The 19,188-nt window shown below is 52.9% G+C and overlaps 1 protein-coding gene across 10 annotated transcripts in view; it reads right to left on the bottom strand.

Moving 5' to 3' along the window:
- Positions 1–19,188, bottom strand: part of MICAL2 (microtubule associated monooxygenase, calponin and LIM domain containing 2) — a 210,902-nt gene that overhangs the window by 99,624 nt on the left and 92,090 nt on the right. For all 10 annotated transcript variants that reach the window (XM_087855273.1, XM_087855274.1, XM_087855276.1 and 7 more), the window contains exons 8-15: positions 16,898–16,998; positions 12,345–12,602; positions 11,110–11,225; positions 10,140–10,266; positions 9,451–9,541; positions 8,566–8,713; positions 7,345–7,544; positions 6,897–7,003 (exon numbers count right to left, since the gene is read on the bottom strand). In XM_087855273.1, the coding sequence (XP_087711399.1) occupies positions 6,897–7,003; positions 7,345–7,544; positions 8,566–8,713; positions 9,451–9,541; positions 10,140–10,266; positions 11,110–11,225; positions 12,345–12,602; positions 16,898–16,998 (1,148 nt within the window). The remainder of the gene's footprint in view (positions 1–6,896; positions 7,004–7,344; positions 7,545–8,565; positions 8,714–9,450; positions 9,542–10,139; positions 10,267–11,109; positions 11,226–12,344; positions 12,603–16,897; positions 16,999–19,188) is intronic.

Below are 19,188 nucleotides of genomic sequence, written 5' to 3'. Positions count from 1 at the left end.
GACCATGAAATGAACCCAGTTGTTGGCGCAGTGCTGCCCTGAGTCTACGCGACATATTCTGAAGGATTCAAATCTTTTGTATTTCACGATAAAGTCTTTTTAATTTTGTTATTTGTTTTTCATGTTTCAGTATGTCCTGTTTAACGAATGCCCATCTTGTGTTCCGCGTTTTTCTCATTTACAGCACACTGCCTTATGGCTAGTTACAGAGCAAAAGTGCTTGCAGCAAAGATGCTTATGGAGAGACTACCGAGCGAGACCCTACTACCGCCGGTCTCCAGCTGGGGCCTTCTCCACATGGCCAGCCCCCTGAGGGCCATGGAACCCCCACCCCCAAGCCTCCTGCACACTCAGAGCCCCCAGAGCAGGCCTTTGTCCCACTGGGCAGGCAGAGGGAAGGGCTGCTGGCCATTCTCTCCCCTCGAACCCAGCGGTACAGCCCAGTCTGCCCCACCCCTCCTACCCTTGCTGCATGCACCGCAGGAAGATTCTTTTACCTCTTGCCTGTTCTACAGTAAGAACTTGGAGCCCCCAGCACACATGACTGTGTGCCCACTTGCTCCCAGCAGAAAGTACGTGCTTCCCCTGCTTCTGTATTCCCGTCACCCCTGCCCCCTTCCCACATTTACCAGCACCTTTGACATTTTTAAAGGCATTGATATTTGTTCAAAACTTTGACCCTTCCCTTGTTCAGGCAGCACAAAACAACAGATCAAAGGGTCCTGCCTTCCCTCTAACATTTTTCTCAGCTTCTAATAAATCATCATTCTGTGAATGGAAATGATTTCAACCCAAACGCTTGGGCAAACACCAAGAGAAACAGATGACCTTATTTGCAACAATGTTGGGTCTTGGAGGCGCAGGCCATCTGGGCCCCCACCTCCACTGCCTGTGAATGGCTTGCTGGCCACGACTGGGGCCTGAGAAAGTACAGGATGTCCTTCCCAACACGGACGCTGCATGCATAATCTTAGGGTTTTCTGTTGTTCTGTTGTTGTTTCCACCTTAAACGAAGACTTGGCTTTTCTCTCAAAGAGCAACACCTCTTACTCTCTCTTGCATTCAATAGCTCAGGGCTTGACTGTTTCAACATCAGAGCCAAGTAGATCCAAACCCAGTTGGTTAGCCACAGGCTCACAAGAAGCACTCCTGGGAGGGAGTGTGCCCAGCACCTGAGAAGACCCCAGATCCTTCAGGGAAAATAAAAGAAGTGGGTGGGGCAACGTTCACTCCTCTAGTTCAGCCTGACCCATAGGACAATAAAACGCAGTCTCTATGAAAAGGCTGGCAACACACATACGCAAACGGTGTCTACCCTTCCCTACAGATTTCTCATGGAAGCACCGATTCTCAACCAAAGAGCGAGGGTAAAACAGAAAAGTGGAGAAAACTCAAACCTAGGGATTTACCTATTTTTTTCTTATCTGTATAGCTCTATCTGCAAGCCAATACTGCCTTAGTACCCCCATCTCCTTGCATTCTATTTTGCTCTACAAAGAATGGGGTACAAGGAGGAAGAAAATACTTATGGTGCCCAGTGAGAGAGAGAGCATGAGAATACACAAAGAGCTCACTTTCTTTTGCTCTTAATGTCTTCCTGTCTTTCCCCCTAAGAACACTTTCTTATCATGATTTCCCAAAGATCTGAAAGAGTCCATACACCAGAGGGCATTTATTAAACTAATTGGTGTCTCCATTAAAAAAAAAAAGATATGCATTTGTTGGTCTGATTATTTATTTGATCATTATTTATTTGATCAAGATAACCATGTCCCCATAAAGCCCGACTTCATGTGATTTTAGTCCACAGGAAACCACCTTTATATTTAACTAGCTAGTATAGCCTAACCCTGGAGAAATTCAGAGCTGGGGCATAGGAAGAAGGATTGGCCATTGCAGGCAACAGCCTGGTTGAGTGGGAGGCAGCAGTGATATTTAGGCCAGTGACGCTGGTGAGAGAACTCTTCTCTTAGCCCGTAACAGAGTAGGAAGGAGTCATGAGTTCGAGTTCCGGCATGACTTACTTCCCAGCTGCGTGACCTTAGGAAAATCACCTAACTTCTCTGACTGCAGTTTCCTTATCTATTACTTCCTCACCTGGATATCCTATCTAGCTCACAAACTGTTGTAAGGATTAATGAAGTCACGGATGTAAAACACTTCTCATAAGGCGCTATGTAAGTGTTAGGCACTGTTACTCAGGTTAACGCTAGTTAACAGAATTAGAAAATCTGAATTCTAGTTCTGACTTTGACTTTTACCACCTGCAGGACACCGCAATTTAATCTCCCCACAGTCAAGATTCCCTTCTCTAAAACTGGGCTGAGAATACAGGCCCTGCCTTCCTCCGAAGTGAACACAAGGAGCAAAGGAGATACCTATGAAACTGTTGCACGCCGTCAGGTGCCGCCCTGATCATGGCTGCAGTGCAGAACCAAGTGTCCAATCCCGCTAGCTTGACTCATTTTCTCAGAAAACAGGCACCTGCATTGAATCGGGACTCCCGAGGGACAGGCGCGCTCATCTGCGGAGCCCTTCCCACTCGGCCGGGCCGGGGCTCAGACCTGCAGCACGCATCTGTTCCCACCGTTTTCACGGCGACGGGATGTGATGCCATGTCAATGTGATTGCAATCACTTTGCAGACAAGCAAAGGAACCTTCAGAGAGGCTCAAGCGTGTGCCAAATCCCCAGCAGACCTGAATCCATATTTGTCTGCCTGGCTTCCAATGTACTCCCATTCTGTAAGTGAGTCAGAATGCCCGGCTGTGTTGCACAGAGGACAGAGGAGAGGTCAGCCTAAAACCACGGGGGCCAGAGGGGCGGCTCGCACGCGCTGTGTTTGCGCTGCCGGGCGGCCTTGGCACCTGCGCTCTCAACTCTCCGGGACTTTCCTCACGTCTCTGAACCAAGAAGCACCAGAAACCTCATGGGGGGGTGCCTGGGTGGCGCAGTCGTTAAGCGTCTGCCTTCGGCTCAGGGCGTGATCCCAGCATTCTGGGATCGAGCCCCACATCAGGCTTCTCTGCTGGGAGCCTGCTTCTTCCTCTCCCACTCCCCCTGCTTGTGTTCCCTCTCTCGCTGGCTGTCTCTCTGTCAAATAAATAAAAAAAAGAAAAGAAAAGAAAAGAAACCTCATGGGGAGCTATGGCTGCTGGGTGGGGGTTCTGTGAGAGCAGCTGGGGAAGGGGAGAGGAATTCAGACATTACCCCTGTAAGGGCAGCATCCTTGTTTGTCTTGTTCTCTGCTCTATCCCCAGCACCGAGACGAGAACCCAGCATCAAACAGGCACTGGGTAGTCTGGATGGAGGACATGTTTCCTTACCTCATGCACCTGGCTCTTTGGAAAGTGTTTGTGTGGGAGGGGTGAGGAGAGGAGAGCTGGGCGGGCACCCTAACTGCTGAGACCAGACACCCACACGAGCCGTGCTCTGTGAACTCCACTGTTCGGCAACAGTGCTGGAGGGGAGCCTGCGTCACCATCAGCCAGCTGAGAGGACAAACACCCTGAGGCCACCACCCTGGCCTCTGGGATGGGCTTTTCACAGACAAGTGACACCTCTGTGTTGTGTTGTTCTCAAAGGAGTGGGCTCAGAATGGGGAAAACAAGCATCAGGTGCCTGAGTGTGTCCATACTGTCATGTGTGCGATGAGGACAGGGGCCATAAAACCAGCAATGACCTACATGTCGTAGGTCTAGGAGGGGACACGCGGGAGGACAGGGACCGTGTAGGTATGTTCAGATACCGCCTGAGGTCCATGGTGACAGGAGATCGGGAGTCCCCAGCAGTTTTCCCACGTCACAGCCTTTTGTGCGGATGCTTTTAGGGTCAGAGGCAGACCTCCAGAAGCGGACCGAGGGCTTTTAAAGAGGAACATATAATCCCAAAGCTCTGCTCCTTTCCCCAGGCTTGGCCCTTGGTCTTCGAAGCTAATCGGTCAACCTCAATAGTTTACCACTCACCAGAGGGACAACTCTCTTGGCAGGTTGATGGGAAGTCACATTCTCTAAAAGTAAACAAGGTCTTCTATTTTGCCTGAAGCTGATCAGTTCTGTTGGGATTTGGATGCTATCAGGGGTTAGGGATGAGACAACAATTTAACACCAACCGTGAAAACCAGGAGAGAGAGAGAGATTTTTAAGGCCGGCTCAGCAGCCTCTCCGGATTAAGATGCCGTGTTGTGAACAAACGCGGGCTTCTCAATTCCCACATCAAGACCTCCTCTGAGGGATAGTGAGGGCGGGGGGAGGGTGGGGGAGGGCTGGGGACAGAGGGGTGAGGTTGAATGCAGACGCATCTGCGTGTCCAGACGCTGGGTGTGTGCTATGGCATACTCATGCGGGTACTCGTGGCCGAGCCTGTGTCTCTAGGCCATTGGGGCACAGGAGCGACAGCGCAGAGGGTGTGAGCCTAACTGCGCTGCCGTCTTCTGGGTGTGCCCACGGTCCATGCCCCTCCTGGGGAAACTGGACTGCACTTAGTACTCTTTGCTTGTGAGAAATGTCAAGACCAAAGAGCATTGCAAATAGGTTCCCCAAACCAAAAAGTATCCAGATAGAAGAAGACCCGAGGTCGCTGGGGAGGAGACACTCTGCATGTCGTCCGATCGCTGCACAGACGCTGAGTGAAGGACAGCGTCTGGGGTATTTTGGTGATGACTAAGGCAGAATGTGGCCCAGTGGCCTTACTAATCCGCCAACCGCCCAGAGGAAGCCTTCAGTCAGTATGAGGAGAAAGAGGACAGATAATGCCCATGCCAAGCACTTACTTCCATGACCTAATCTTTCTACCTATCCAAACAGCAAGGCAAATCCTAGACATAAATGGAGCTGTCGGGGGACTGGACTCCTCTCAGGATGGGCAGCCCCTGGGCACACATGGTTCAGACTCAGCCAGGGCCGGGCCAGACAGAGCCTGCCCACACCCCCTGCATTTTCTAGCAGAGCCAGTGGGAAGTGGAGTGAGGACTTCTCAGCCCCTGGAGGGCCTGGCTGGCCTTGCTGACCATTCCCACCACGTGACCCAGGGCTGGCCAGACTGTTATAATCCCGTCATTCTGTAAACAGAGGTGGGACGAGTGAAAGGTTTAAACATTCCTCTCCAGTTTCCCCTGCTGTTCTCAGCTGTGGACTAAGTGGTGGGAGAAAGCAGGTGGATGGAGAAAGGCCTTCAATGTTTGGCTCAGAGAGTTTCCAAAAAGGCTGCCCTGGCTTGCTCGGATGAGGAAGCCCGAAGTGGGGATCCTTACAGAAACAATAACTGGGCTGGGGAGGAACGAGCCTATGACTGGCCTCCAGAAGACGACTTTCACTCAGTGGGACATGTGGTAGGCCACGCAACCCTCACACAGAGCCTCTGAACAGGGCAGCTCAGGGAGCAGAGGGGGAGAGAGCGGCTGGGTGCAGCTCAGCTCCTTTGCTGCTCTGCTGAAAACCCCAGCAGCCCTGCACGCCTTCCTTCCCCAGCCCTGGCCTTGCTAGCCCATTCCTTCCTATAGACAGGTCATGGCGGAGCAGTGTGTGCCCGCTCCTGGAGTTAGCCCGAAGGCTCCAGTGTTCCAGGGTGCAGACCTCAGTGGAAAAAGTGACCACTGCTCACAGAGCTGAGGAAAAGACAGAAGGCTACGTGGCCACAGCCCCACCTTGGGCGGAAGGGCTGGCAGGACCAGACATGACTGACCACGAGTAGGAGACTGTCGGCAACCTAGAGTCTGAGACACACACAGAGGCCTGCAACCCTCTGGGGCCCTGTGGAGATAGGCAAGCTTTGTAGGACTACCTGCCACCTAACAGCTCTGGGCCTCCACTTTTTGATCTGTAAAATGAGCACATTACATAAGATAACTTGTGTCATACCTACTACAGACATGCCATCATTCGAATGAAATTATAATGGCTCCCAAACGTCACAGTTCCCAAACTGTGTACCAAAGCACCCCACGGCCCCATAGTGAGCTTGCAGAGGAGCCGTAGGGTACTTTAACTTCTCTAGGGAAACGCGGTGAAGTCTGTTATACACCTCGTAAAATACCCCTACCAAGTTATTTGGACTTAACTACTTAGTCAACAGACCTTTTAGATATTTCTTTTGATCTAGGGGCACTGTGATAAAAATCACTGAGACACTAAAGGTGCTGTTCAGTCAGGGAAGCTTGGGAACCTCTTCCAGCTCTGAGCTCCTCAAAGGCATACCTTATTCTCCTCTGTGTATTTGCTACGCTCGTCAAAAACAAATAAAACATGGGCGATCGGTGGCTCAGCCGAAATGAGCGTCTGACACTTGATTTTGGCTCAGGTCGTGATCTCAGGGTGGTGAGATCAAGCCCCGCGTCAGGTTCCACACTCAGCGTGGAGCCTACTTGGGATTTTCTCTCTCCCTCTCTGTCCCTCCTCCCCTGCTATGTCTCTTTCTTAAAAAAAAAAAAAAAAAAAAAATTAGAAAAAATTCAGCCCTGAAGTTGGCACCATGTGTGGAAGGAAGGAAGGAAGGAAATGAATGGAACGGAATATGTATAAATGTAGCGTCACCACACACTCTGTCCCTCACGGCCACGGTATAACGAGTCTAAACTGCTTAACGAGTGAGAAATCGTCTGCACCTTTCTCTTAGGAGGCAGGGCTAATCCGATTTCCTTAAACAAATACTCAGCGGCATGGCCTGTCAGTTCTGTGCCGTGCCCTTCCATAACGAGTTTATGTCACTGAAGTTAGCTACACGGCGCCGGGGGGACGTCCAACAGCACCGGGTCACTAAACTGCGCTTTACTCATGTCTCCCGTGGGCACTTGATCTGTGTCATTTATCAGCATTAACAGACCGAGCGCATGGCATTCTTCCTTCCCTTGCCCCAGCCATGGGCAAAGACAAGTCAAACAAAAACCAGGCCGAAACTTACTCGTGGAGTCCTCTTTCTTGGAAATGTGAGGTTGAGATAGTTATGAGAAATGGAGGATTTGGCCAAGCTGAGGTCAGCATTTTCTCCATAGTTTTTGCCCCAAGAATCTGTTAGGAAATAAAAATATGACTGAGATCAGACCCCAAATAATTCCCTCACCCTCAACTGAAGATAAAAAGGGGCTGTGTAGGGGCCTGCTGCAGCTCTACTCAGTGACGTCCCAGGCACAGGGGCAGACCTTCGGCCTCACGTGGCCCCTGCCCCGCACGCCCACTCGCACACACGGGTCTGGGCGGGTGGGGTCCACCCCAGTTTGGCCTCAAAGTGTGAGGGAAGGCAGGGGCCGGCCTCAACACACTTGACACCGGTGTGGAGAGCAGCCAGATATGGGCACAGAGCAGAGATGGTCCAAGGGCACAGCAAAGCCTGTCCCAAAGCAGGGCCTTACCCACAGGCCTCAGCGGAGTGCCCCGGAAGAGCTCGTAGAACTTGGAGAGGTACATGACCATGCTGAGCTTGTCGGGCTCCTGGGCTGACGCCATCTCCTTGCCCGTGGTCACTGGGGGGATGCCAAACTCGCGCTCGGCCACGTCAAAGGCCAGCTGGTTGTTCTCCACAGCGTCATCTTCGTTCAGAGAGTCAAAGTTGCTGGAGAATCAAGACAAGGGACAGGAGACAGAGGTGTGAAGAGCTGAACCAACTTACCCATAAACGGCACTGTGAGTGACATTCTGCTGGGTATCGGCACATGGGGAGGGGCAAGGGAGCCGTGCCCCCAGCTCCTGCCCCCAATCACCCCAGCCCCCGGCTGCCCTCCCCACCCCACTGCCCCCCACCCACTACTGCCCAGGGAGGCTCCTTCTCGCTTGGGGTGGGGACCAAATCAGATGTAGGCCATGACAATGTCACTGCTGCCCGGGCTGAAACAATCAGAAAATAATTTCTATGCCTTTGGAAAACTTATCTGTTTCTTTATTTTTAAATAGTTTCTTTATGTGCTTGTGCTTTTAGAATCAAGGGATATATAACATATAAAGTAACAAGTGAGCGCCCCATCCCCTTCCTGAAGCAGCCTCACTCCCTAAAGGTACCAGATGATTACCCTCCGGTAGGTCTCCTTTCAGGTTCCGGATGAACGTGCTTGTGGGTGTGTGGTCACTCTGCAGTCGGCCTGAATCTAACACTAATAGATGTACTGGCCCTTCAACATCACAAAGTGTGTCCAATCTTCCCTGTCAATGCTGCCATTATTCCCAACTTACAGACCAGGAAACAAACTCAGAGAAGCTAAGTGACCTGCCCAGTGCCACACAGCTAACTGGTCTGCATCTCAGATCTAATTCTTTTGGCTGTAAAACCCTTGAACTGGTCCCCAGAATACTTTCTCCCTTGTGGGGACAGTGCCCAGGTGTGAATGCTCGGTTTCCCCAGCACGGGGACGGAGGGGATGCGGGGACAAGTGTGAGCACGGAGCCTGTAAACACAGGTCAGTTGAACTGCTGACCTTTATCAGTGCAAACAGCAAAGAACAAACTTAAGAAAGACTCAAACCAAAGGTGTATTTTGAGCCAAGATGCCACATCCAGCAGAACATCCCTGGCTCCCCTTGTCTCCAGAGTCCCCCTGGGCCATGGAGGGCTCAGCAGGTGCAGCCTGCACCCCGACTCACATCAGCTCAGGCCGGAAGCGGTGGATGATGGCGCACAGGGCCAGGCCGCTGCGCCAGGATGTGGTCAGGTCGGTGACGTTGACGTGCTGGTAGCCCTCGGTTTGCTGCTGGCACCAGGTTAAGAGCTTGCTGGGCCGGATGTCTAACTCTGCGGCAGGGGGAGACAGATAGGGGTGGAGAGAGTCACGGAGCAGGTGCGACTGAGCTGCTTCTTGAGGAGTGTCGAGGGAGTCATCAGACAGAAGCATTCCAGGAAAACAGAAAAGGGCCTTGCCGCAGGAAGCATCTAGAAAGGCCTGCCAGGCTGTGTACAACAGGGGCGGCAGCAGTGGGGCATGAGGTGTGAGGGGGAGGGAGGGGAGGCTGATAAGGCTGTGTGTGCCAGTGGCGGGGAAGAGGTGGGGTCTGGGCAGGCAACAGAAGCCGGAGCGGTCTCTCAGCAGGATGGTGACCTGAACAAGGCTGGACGGATGCTGGGCAGTCATTGATTTAACCATCCCTTCCCTCCACTAGGAAAAGAGCGTAGCACATGGGGCCTGTTATCTAGCTGGGGAGACAATATCTCCATACTGGAAGCAACAGGGAAAGAAAAGCAAGGCCCGGTGCAGTAATTCCGTGGTTCACTTTAATGTCCTAAGTGCTCGACACATATTCACTCCTTTACAACCAATCTGCGGTTGGGGTTGTCCTTGTCCTGGTTTTACAGACGAGGAAATGGAAGGACAGAGGAGAGGTGCTTCGCCAAGGTCACATGGGTCATAGCAGCAGAGCCAAGTGGGCTGCAGGGCCTGGGCCCCACGGCCACCCCGCAGGCCTCCTCCCTGCAAAGCGTTCCCCCACCCTGCACCCCAGCAGCCTGGCTCAGGACCTGGAATGGCAGCTTACCCCTCCTGGAGAGGCTCATGGATCTCCTCACCGAGCCCAGTCTCTCAAGAGGGCACTGGTGCAGCTCCTTAGTGATGTACAAATGCTTCACCTACAAGCCAAAGAGACCACGCAGCTGCCCACCGGTATCTCCCCGAGGCCGGTCTCAGGGCCGGCCCAGCTTCTACTCCACATCACCATCCTTTCCCTCTGTCGCTGGAGGGCATGACTTCAGTCCAGGGGCCCAGAGAACCTGAGATGCGGAGCAAAGGATCTCAGCTGTCCACCCAAATGGGGGGGTCTCAAGTGTGAAAACACGCAACTGGTGGATTTTACAAACATCACACCATCTTTGTGCTTTGCCAGAAGTCAGCGGCTGTGGATTCCTGAGTCAACGGGAGGAAATGCGACTCCAAGACTGGGAACTGAAAGGACCTGATGGTTGGCCGAGTAGACTGTGAGAGAGGTGTGCTTAGCGACACAGTGACAGTAAACACATCAGCGTGTGTGCAGACGAGGACAGACACTGCGTGTGTTCTAGCTCTTTCCTGTGGGCTAAGAGACGCTGACTCCATTGTCTCTTGTGCTCTCCTACAGAGGAACTGGTCCAATTGGTGGCCTCCGCCCCAGGGGCACGGCAAGGTTTTGCGTGACCTCCCACCCACCGCTCAGGGCAGGGTGGCCCCGATGGGGCCCAGGGAAGGACTTACCTGATGGGGCCTGACACAGTTGGAGTTGAGATTTGGGTACCGTGTCCCTGGGTCCAGCGTGTACTGCTCAAAGTTCTTGTTGATGTTCTCCGGGGTGGTCTGAGGTAACAGCCGGTAAAGACTTTCTCTAGAATGAGGCAGAGCCCAGGGGTCAGGGACTGCTCGGGCAGCCTCCTGCCTGTGTCCCCGTCCACCCCTCCCCCTGCTCTTAAGGGCTTCTTAGAGGTGTTTGTGCACCTCGTCCCTGCAATGTCTGGCCCCCGTGCCTCCTGAGACTCACAAAGTGGGGGACAGTTGAAGGGCTGGAGAGGGGTGGGACGGGGTCCAGAGGCAGTAATGCCAGCCTCCTTCCCCTAAGCAGAGGGCAGGGACACCAGAGCTGGCAGCCAAGAGACCTGTGGTTTTGCTATAACCACCACTCAGCCACGCTGCCTCCTGTGGCCTCCTGTCCCACATGACCACAGGCCTCCACACCCAAGACCCGCAGAGGCCTGCCCTGCCTGCCCATCCTGACGTCTCCCACTCTGCCAGCTGTTACAGCCACGTGGCCAGCAGCAGGGATCTGGGAGGGAGCCCTGGATCTCAACAACAGCAGAAGAGGCCTGAGAGGTCCAAAACCCAGCCCCCCCACAAGGGAGGACACTCAGCACCACAGCTGAGGCTTCCCCTCAACCTCTTCCTGCTCACAGTGACTGGGCTGTGCTGGGAACCCCAACTTCAGGGCCACTCCAGGTCAGGATTTCTCTTCTGCATTCAGGTCCTAAGGTCCTGGCCCCCAGAGAAGTCACTGGAGGGAGTAGAACGTAACACAGAGAGTTTCCCTGGGGATCCTGGGGATCAAATCAGGCCACATGTGGGAAGGAAATGAAAGAGGACAAAGGCTCCAGGTTCATCCAGCCCTGCTCCCTTTCCTGTCTGAGCTTTGGAACCAGCCCTGCCCCCAGCTGGGAGCCTGGCAGTCAGTACTCACCTTTCAGCAAGCAGCTCCAGGGGAGGGGTGCCCTGGTCCCAGCTTTTCACCATCCATGCCGTGTCAAAGGCTGCCAGGAAGCCTCGGGCACAGCCTGTGCCCATGGGCCAAAATGGCTGGAGAAAAAAAACATGCAAAATTCCAGTTGGTTCTCATGCCGCCCCCCCACCCCCGCCCCAGCCTGTTATCCCACTCTGTCCAGCACTCAGTGCTTGCTGAGCCGTGGGAAGGCACTGGAGGGAGTGTGGGGTGACAGGGCACCTCCCCAGGATTCACCACAAACATGTTCAGCTACAGCACAAAGTCACACGGAAGGGGTGCTGTGTCACAGGGACAGCAAAACTGCTCTGGGGCTCAAACAAGGCACAGGCAAACTCCCCCCACCACCCCCCCCAGCAGTGAGATGAAAATCGGGGAATGCTTCACAAAAGAGTTGCATTTATGCTGATTTTAAAGAACGGGTAGGCTTCTCATCTTGATCCATTCAAGGAGAGCGTGGGCAAAGGCCTGATGGAGGAACAGAGGAACAGCGCAGAGTAGCAAGAGAGAATGCTGAGAAGGGAGCCGGGGACGGGGTGGAGGGGGGCAGATCACAGTCCACACGCCATGGTGACCGAGGGCTGGTTGGCCAAGCTAAGTTCTAACTGAACTGTCCCATGGGCACCCAAAACATGGTTTGGAACTTGACTCTTACTCGGGATAAATATTTTTTGGTTAGTGCTTACTTTAAAGATAAAAATGTAACCCTGCTGAAAACATTCGTTCAGTCTAAGGATGCTTGCATTTGCCGATGCTCTGGGAAGCATTTTGAGCAGGGAGGCCACGGATGGAAACCGGACTTTGGGGCCCACGTGCCCTTTTGCACCCTTTACGATCTCCATGTTATAGGACCCCAGAGAGCTCCCCACGTGAGGAAGAAGTTGGGGTCCAGCTGAGGATTCTGAAGAGGTCCAGGTTCTGAAGAGGACCACCTGTGAAGGCTGGAGCAGGGCCGACTAGCTTCGTACTTTGACCAAGTGATCAGCCCAGAGAGCCCAGAGTGGGGAGAGGAAGGCAGAATGAGCCCCTCTGGGTCAGGGGACAGGGCAGGCCAGGTGCAAGCCGGAGGCCAGGATGGGCTTGGCCAAGTCTGGCCCGCTGGCAGGGAGCCTGTCCTTCCCCTGGCTGCACGAGAGCAGAAATGCAGAGATCTGTCTTCCACCGGGAGTAGGGGGGGTTCCAAACGCAGGCGCTACCTCGAGCAAGCTGTCGCCCACCAGGGCCACGAGGAGCTGGTGTGACTGGCGCTCGCGCACCAAGGCTGCGTTCTCGGAGGCGTACATAGAGGTGAAGTCGAACATGGCCACGTCGGGCTGCCCGTAGTGGTTCAGAGCAAAGTCTAACGATGGCAGCTGGTAATTGGTGGCGAAATCTGCAGCCTCGCGGGCGTAGGAAAGCAGGTTGTCCTGGTTCACGTTCTCTGCGCACAGCAGCATCTCTGTGTCGATGAAGTCCTGGGGAGAGAACGAGAGCACCGTGCAGGAGTCCGCCCTGCAATGGGCAAGCGTTCGTACCCACATGTTTGCAAAAGGACTTGGACTGGGCTTGCACAGCAAAGCTAAGCAAAACAGAAAATCAGGGCCAAAGGAATCAAGAGGAACCAAATCAGTCATCCATCAGGGTTGACAGAGCTGTGATTAGGCCTCACCCTTGGCTTTGAGCTTCCTGGCATCCAAGGCAAATGGGAAATGTGGTCTACGGCAACGCTCTCCTTATCAGAAAGAAGGAGGCGGAGAAATTCCTAGGGGAGGAAATTTTTTCCTGGCACTAAATTCTAAAAGAACTGTCTCACGTAGGAATTTTGACAGAGAACATAGTGTAGTCTTGTAATGACCAGCTTACTCAATAATGGTAAATTTGTGGTAAATTTCGGACGGCTGGTTCTTGTAATAACTTTCAGTAAAATTAATAGACAAGAGAGCAAGTAAGGAATAGTGATTTCATAGTGGACTAAGCTAAGCTAATATGGTCCAGACACGCTGTGTTTAGTGGTCAAACAAGACCAGAAAAGACATGGGTGCCTGGCAGAGCTCTCAAACCTTCTCTCTCTTCCTGAGAGGCTAGGGCTGCTCCGGGCTCTGCTTTGCTCTTACATAAGGTGCTAACTGTCACGCCCCCCACTGGAAGGAGGAGGGCCCCGGCTTACAGGAGCAGGATATCCATCCCTGAGGAATGCTGGCAGGGACCCGCGGGACATTTCCCAGAGTCTGATCTGCTCGTCATATGGCTAAGAAACCAGAAGGCTATCTTTCCCAAAAGGAGACACAGAAAGTGCAGATCCCAAGGGGGCCAGGGGTGTGGCGGGAACCCGTGTGTAAGACCAACTAGGCCTTGGGGTTATCCAGAGCATGAGGTCAGGTTCCACCTTTGCTGCTCACTGAGCAAATCTGGGCAAATTGCTGAACTTTTTTGAGTTTCCATTGTCTCATATGTAAAATGGGAATAACAAAACCCACTTCACACAGTGAGGACCGAAAGAAATCATATACATAAAACCCCCAACCTGATGCCTGGCACGTGGGAAGTGCTCAGTAGATGGCAATTTCTGTCCCCTATAATTCATGACGGCACAAAACATAGTGTATGGTGAAGTACATTCCTGGACCCACCCAGGCCCCAACAGGAGCAGTCACAAAGGTCTTAGAGGGCACAGCCACATCTACAAACAGAGCGACCCCCGTGTCAATTTTCCTAATAACCATGATTTCAAATACCTTGTTCCAGAAAGTCTAACATGTTCACACCAAACTACATCACCCGGATCGCACCAGCACTGGCCCGGGAGCCCTTTGTCAGGTCGTGGCATTCAGGCTCCTGCTATTCACTTGTCCTTTCTCGCACCTGTTCCTATAGTCACATGACCAGTTCCCACCCTTAAAGGTGTGGAGAGGAGACAGGGAAGGGTGAATGGGGAGGTTTTGAAAATAGCCCCTCTTCAAAGCATGCCACAGGTGGGCTGGCTGGCCAGTGAGTGTGAGCACCGCACAGTGAAGGTCACTGGTGCTGGTGGCCCGGACAGGAGCATGGGAACCTGCCCAGGGAGCAGACCCCCAGGCTGTGTTGGGCTGAGAGCCCACCTGGTCCAGGGCTGCTGGGAGGAGCCACGGGACCTTGTCGGGCAGGAGGTTCCAGGGGACTGGGTGGATACAGAAGCAGGACCACGGGGATGGGGTGAGAGCAAGGACAAGGAAGAGAAAGGTGGGAATGGGGCACTAAGTAAAATGGGCAGGCCTGGAGAAGGAGTTTTAAATTAAGACAGAGGCAGGAGAATGAGGGTGGGTCCCATTTTCCACAGGCACAGGTACCAAGGAGAGGCTGAGTCCTAGGCAAAGAGGAGGGGCAGCAGAGGGAGAAGCAGCAGGAATAGCACAGGTGGAAAATCTGACAGGAAGAACAGTCACCCCACGTACTGAGCTGAAAAGAAGGCTGGAGACCAGAAGAGAAGGTCAGGCAATGGCTTCCAATGAGGGTGGGCTCGGCATCAGGAGACCAGCTATGATGTGTGCTCACCTTGCCCACCTGGCAACAGCACTCCCTCCCACAGTGGCGAGACCAAGGCTGCTGCATCCAGGAGCCCTAGCCTGTATGTATGTGGCCCGGCACAGGCAGGGTCCCGGGGCAAGGGGCCACCCTCCTTGTGACGGAGAGCAAGATGGACAGAGCTGGGAGCCCAGAGGCATGGTTTCCTGAGGAGAAACTTCACTCTCCCTTCAGGAGCCATGGAAAGAAGCCCAGAGGTCAGCAGCAATAGATGGGGAAGCAGATCAGTCAGTCATTCAACACACACTCACTCAGCACCTCTGTGTGCCTCTAGGAAGATGCTGACCCAAGCAGGGAGAGGAAATGTGAGAGGACTTGCCATTCCTCTGGGAGCAGGACAAGAATGCTAATTTGAGTGGCTCGGGGTAGATGGACCAGCTCCCAGCTATGCAAATGCTACAGAGCTTGGCTGGACACAGGGACACTCAAGGCCAGAGCTCCTGAATCGAATGGCCGTCCAGCTCTCTCATGTCTGGCCCGGGGCCTGTAATTTCTAGATGAGAATTCCTGTCTTATACCTAGAGGACCCTCAGCGCCAGCTCAGAAGATGCCCCTGGAGTCTGTGAAGGAAAGAAAAGCTGTGGTGAGGACACCCACGAGCCTGGGATCTGCTCCCAGCTCTTCCACAGTCATGATGGGTTCACAGTGAGTCATGCTTGCCCACCTGTGCTGTGACAGAGAGATGGGAGTATGTGGGGGCTTTGACAACTGCCAAAGAGTTGAGTCACCATGAGCAACATGTCATGGCCTGGACAAATGCCCTGGGATGCCCTGAGGGAGCCTAGTGTCCCAGAGGCTGGAGTACTCAGCCAGTGAAATAGGAAACCCACGTCAAACTCTGCCTGAATCCCTGGGGGTGGGGGTGCTGTTAAAAGCCTCCTCAGTCCCTCCTTTGCAGAGGTGCCCACTGCACTTGCAGCCCTGGAACCCAAACAGTCCTTCACTATCTGCCATAGGCCTCCCGATGGACGAGGCAACTTCAGGAGGGATGCCTGTGGAGCAGAGGACAGAAGGGGGCATCACCCCACCTCCCCCAGACCTCGTCAGCTATGGAGTACCAGACATTGAAGCCATTGCTCACACATCTGCTAACTGGGCCCAGTCAGCTTCCTCCAACCGCTGTCCTCCTGTCTACAACTCGGGCTCTCAGCAGGGACCTGAGCCGCATGCAGGAGGCCCAGGGGACGGCTGGGTTACTCATGCCACCCGGCCGGCAGCCAGCACAAAGTGGCAAGAGGACAGACACATTCTTCTCCGACAAGCAACAATGAATGGTCACCACGCCGCCCAGGCTCCAGGCTGACACGTGGAGAGCAGGCTGACCTCGGATGGCAGGATCCTTATCTCGAGGCACCAGGCAGCAGCCGGGGCAGGAACGGAGGCTCTGGAAGGGTTGGAAACCTGACCAAAGAAGCTTCCAGCCCAGGGACCCCAATTCCATGTGCTTTCTTCCAACCTGGTGCTCTGGTGAAGAAGGAAGATGTAAAGGCAGGGCCAGAGGCCAGGAAGCCAGAAGGACAAAAAAGCATGTGTCCAAACCAGACAGAAGTTACGCAGGGAATCTATAAACCCCTTATACGGGCCAGGCACTAGGACAGTTGCTCTGGATACACTTTCTCATTTACTCCTGCAAACAACCCTTTCAGACAGAAACCATTATTCCGAGTTTCCAGAGGAGACTGAAGTTCAGAAAAGCTGAGCCGCTTAGTCACAGTCCTGAGTTAATCCGAGTCAGAGCCAAGATTCAAGTGGAGCCTTTCTGACCGCAAGAACAGAGAGCTCCCCGCCACCCACCATGACAAGGCAGCCACAGAGGGAAATTCACCAGCAAATGTTGTCTCAGCGCCCCACTAGGACAAGGAGCCCCATCAGCCTGCAAATGGCGTGGGACCTCTCGAGACAGGGGCAGGGCTGCATGAGACATGGGGAAGGAAAAGACTCGGCTGATCTCTTGGGGGCAAAGACTTACACGAACACCTGGGTGAGGGTCTCAGCCCAGCCCACAGCTCTCTGCAGAAACACGTCTGCGTGTACTGGCGCGGACGCCTTCATCCAACACTCAAACCCAGCACGGAGGAGGAAAGTGGCGGGTGGTGGTTCTTTCCCGCCTCCCCCACCCCTTGCTCAGTTCCCCGCAGGACAGCATCTGCTCCTGCACTTGCTGGGTCACAAAGGGAAAGACAGGACATCGCAGCCAAGAGATACATACATTAATGATGACACCTTTGTCAAGCAGGCTCTGCTTCTTGGCGGTCATGACAAAATAGTGGGTGCAGTCCTTGTAGTAGACAATGTTCTCAAGGTCGATCCCTGCAAAGAGAAGCGTGCATGGACTCAGTGTTACTCCCTCAGTGTCTCTGTGCCTCACCGCCTCACAAGTCACTACTTACCTGCATATACTCACGTCAGGCAAGTTTTTAAAGCACGGAAAGCTGGAAAAGATAAACCTTACCCAACTCCACACGGCTAGCTTTTATTGTACCACTAAGACACTATGTGCTGTTTTTTTTTAAGATTTATTTATTTTAGAAAGAGAGCACGCATAGGGGAGCAGGGGGAGGGGCAGAGGGAGAGAGAATCCTAAGTGACTCCTCTCTGAGCACAGAGCCTGAGATCATGACCCGAGTCAAAATCAAGAGTTGGCTGCTTAACCGAATGGGCCACCCAGGTGCCCCAAAGACATTATGTGTTTTTAAATTAAGATGTAATTGACATATAACGTGACGTCGGTTTAAGGTGCACGACATGTTGATCTGATAGATTTACATATCGCAATATGATTAAAGCACTTAGAAAAAGAAAAACCTCCAAGTCCCTAGGGGCTGCAGACAGTATTTCCAAGTTAGAGCGAAGTACTGAAGAAGGGCCAAGAGCTGACCGGGGCATAGCAGCTAGCGACAACAGAAACAGGATTTGAACCCCAGCCTATCTAATTCCAAGTTCCATCCACCATGCCCTCCATGTGGCCAGAGATTCAAAGAGCTGTGTGAGGGGCGCCTGGGTGGCATAGCGGTTAAGCGTCTGCCTTCGGCTCAGGGTGTGATCCCGGCGTTATGGGATCGAGCCCCGCATCGGGCTCCTCCGCTGGGAGCCTGCTTCTTCCTCTCCCACTCCCCCTGCTTGTGCTCCCTCTCTCGCTGGCTGTCTCTATCTCTGTCGAATAAATAAATAAAATCTTTAAAAAAAAAACAAAAACAAAGAGCTGTGTGAATTCTTTCAAGACTGTGCTAAGCAATGTTTCCTCTATCCCCCTGTGTGTGGGGAAATCCAGATGCCCTGGCGGGAACAACTCAGTTTAAAGGGCTGGGTTGTAGAGCTTTGCACTTCCAGCAATTGCAAAAACACTTCATAGACTAGGTTTCTGCATTTTAAGAAAATGCTGTGAGAGCTTAGCTCAGTGGTTCTCAAAGTGCGGCCCCCCTGGCCAGCACCATCAGCATCACCTGAGAACCTGGAAATGCTAATGACCAGGACCCCACCCTGGGTCTAGTATATCAGAAACTCTGAGGGTAGGGCAGCAGTGTGCACTTTGACGAACCCTACAGGTCATTCTGATGCACGGGTCCGTTAGAGAACCACTGGCTTCGCTTCTTCAAAAGGAGAGAAAGGAACAGACAGAAAATCACTTATCAGCAGTCGACATGGGCGTGCTGGGTAACCACAGGAACCCCTTTATTACCGTTAAATAGGAAACAGCCATCCATGCATTGGGCCCCCCAGAGAATCGGAGGAAATTCATCATTGTCACCGTGTGAGGGGCACTGTGAAACATGGCCAAAGGTGACCATCCCAGCGAAATTTAAAGGAAACTCATTGAAACATTTGGGAAAACACACTCAATGTCCTGTCATAATTCATATTTGGTGGTTTGTTGAAGTATTTATCTTCTTAGTATTTGAGAGGAAGGGAGGGTTGGACTAATTCTTAAATCATTCAGAGGAACACAATATGCTGGAAGAAAATACTCTAATAAAATTGTGCCACCATGGTGCAACTCAGAGGGTGACACAACGAGCACACATCCTCGTGGCCAGGCAGCGGCACAGTCTGCTCAACAAGGAATCCCATTCCTAGAAAACCGACTGGAGATATTCCAGCAGGAGCGGTTTGCTCTGTAACGGTCAGCAACTGAAAGGTCTAAATCAGAGGCCAGCACACATTTGCCATAAAGGCCAGACAGTAAGTATTTCGGGCTTTGCGAGCCACCTGGGCCCACAACCACTCACGGGGGAGCAGCCACAGGCAGCCACGTGCACAAACGGGTGTGGCTGTTTCAATAAGCTTTCATTTACGGACCTGGAAACCTGAGTTCCATATAACTTTCGAGTTGTCACAAAATATTCTTCTTCTGCTTTTTCTTCAGCCATTCCAAAATACTGAAACCATTCTTAGCTTGAAGAGAATATAGACCCATGTGGCCAACCACAGTTCTCCAGCCACAGATTTAGATGCTCTGGCAGGGACACACGTCCACTTCATGAGCTAGTCTGCAGCCTGCAG

The sequence above is a fragment of the Ursus americanus genome, chromosome 24 (assembly GCF_024610735.1).
Source record: "Ursus americanus isolate L20-20 chromosome 24, mUrsAme1.1.p, whole genome shotgun sequence".
Taxonomy (NCBI): Eukaryota; Metazoa; Chordata; class Mammalia; order Carnivora; family Ursidae; genus Ursus; species Ursus americanus.
The sequence above is the reverse complement of the archived record's forward strand: the minus strand, read 5'-3'. Positions and strand labels throughout refer to the sequence as shown.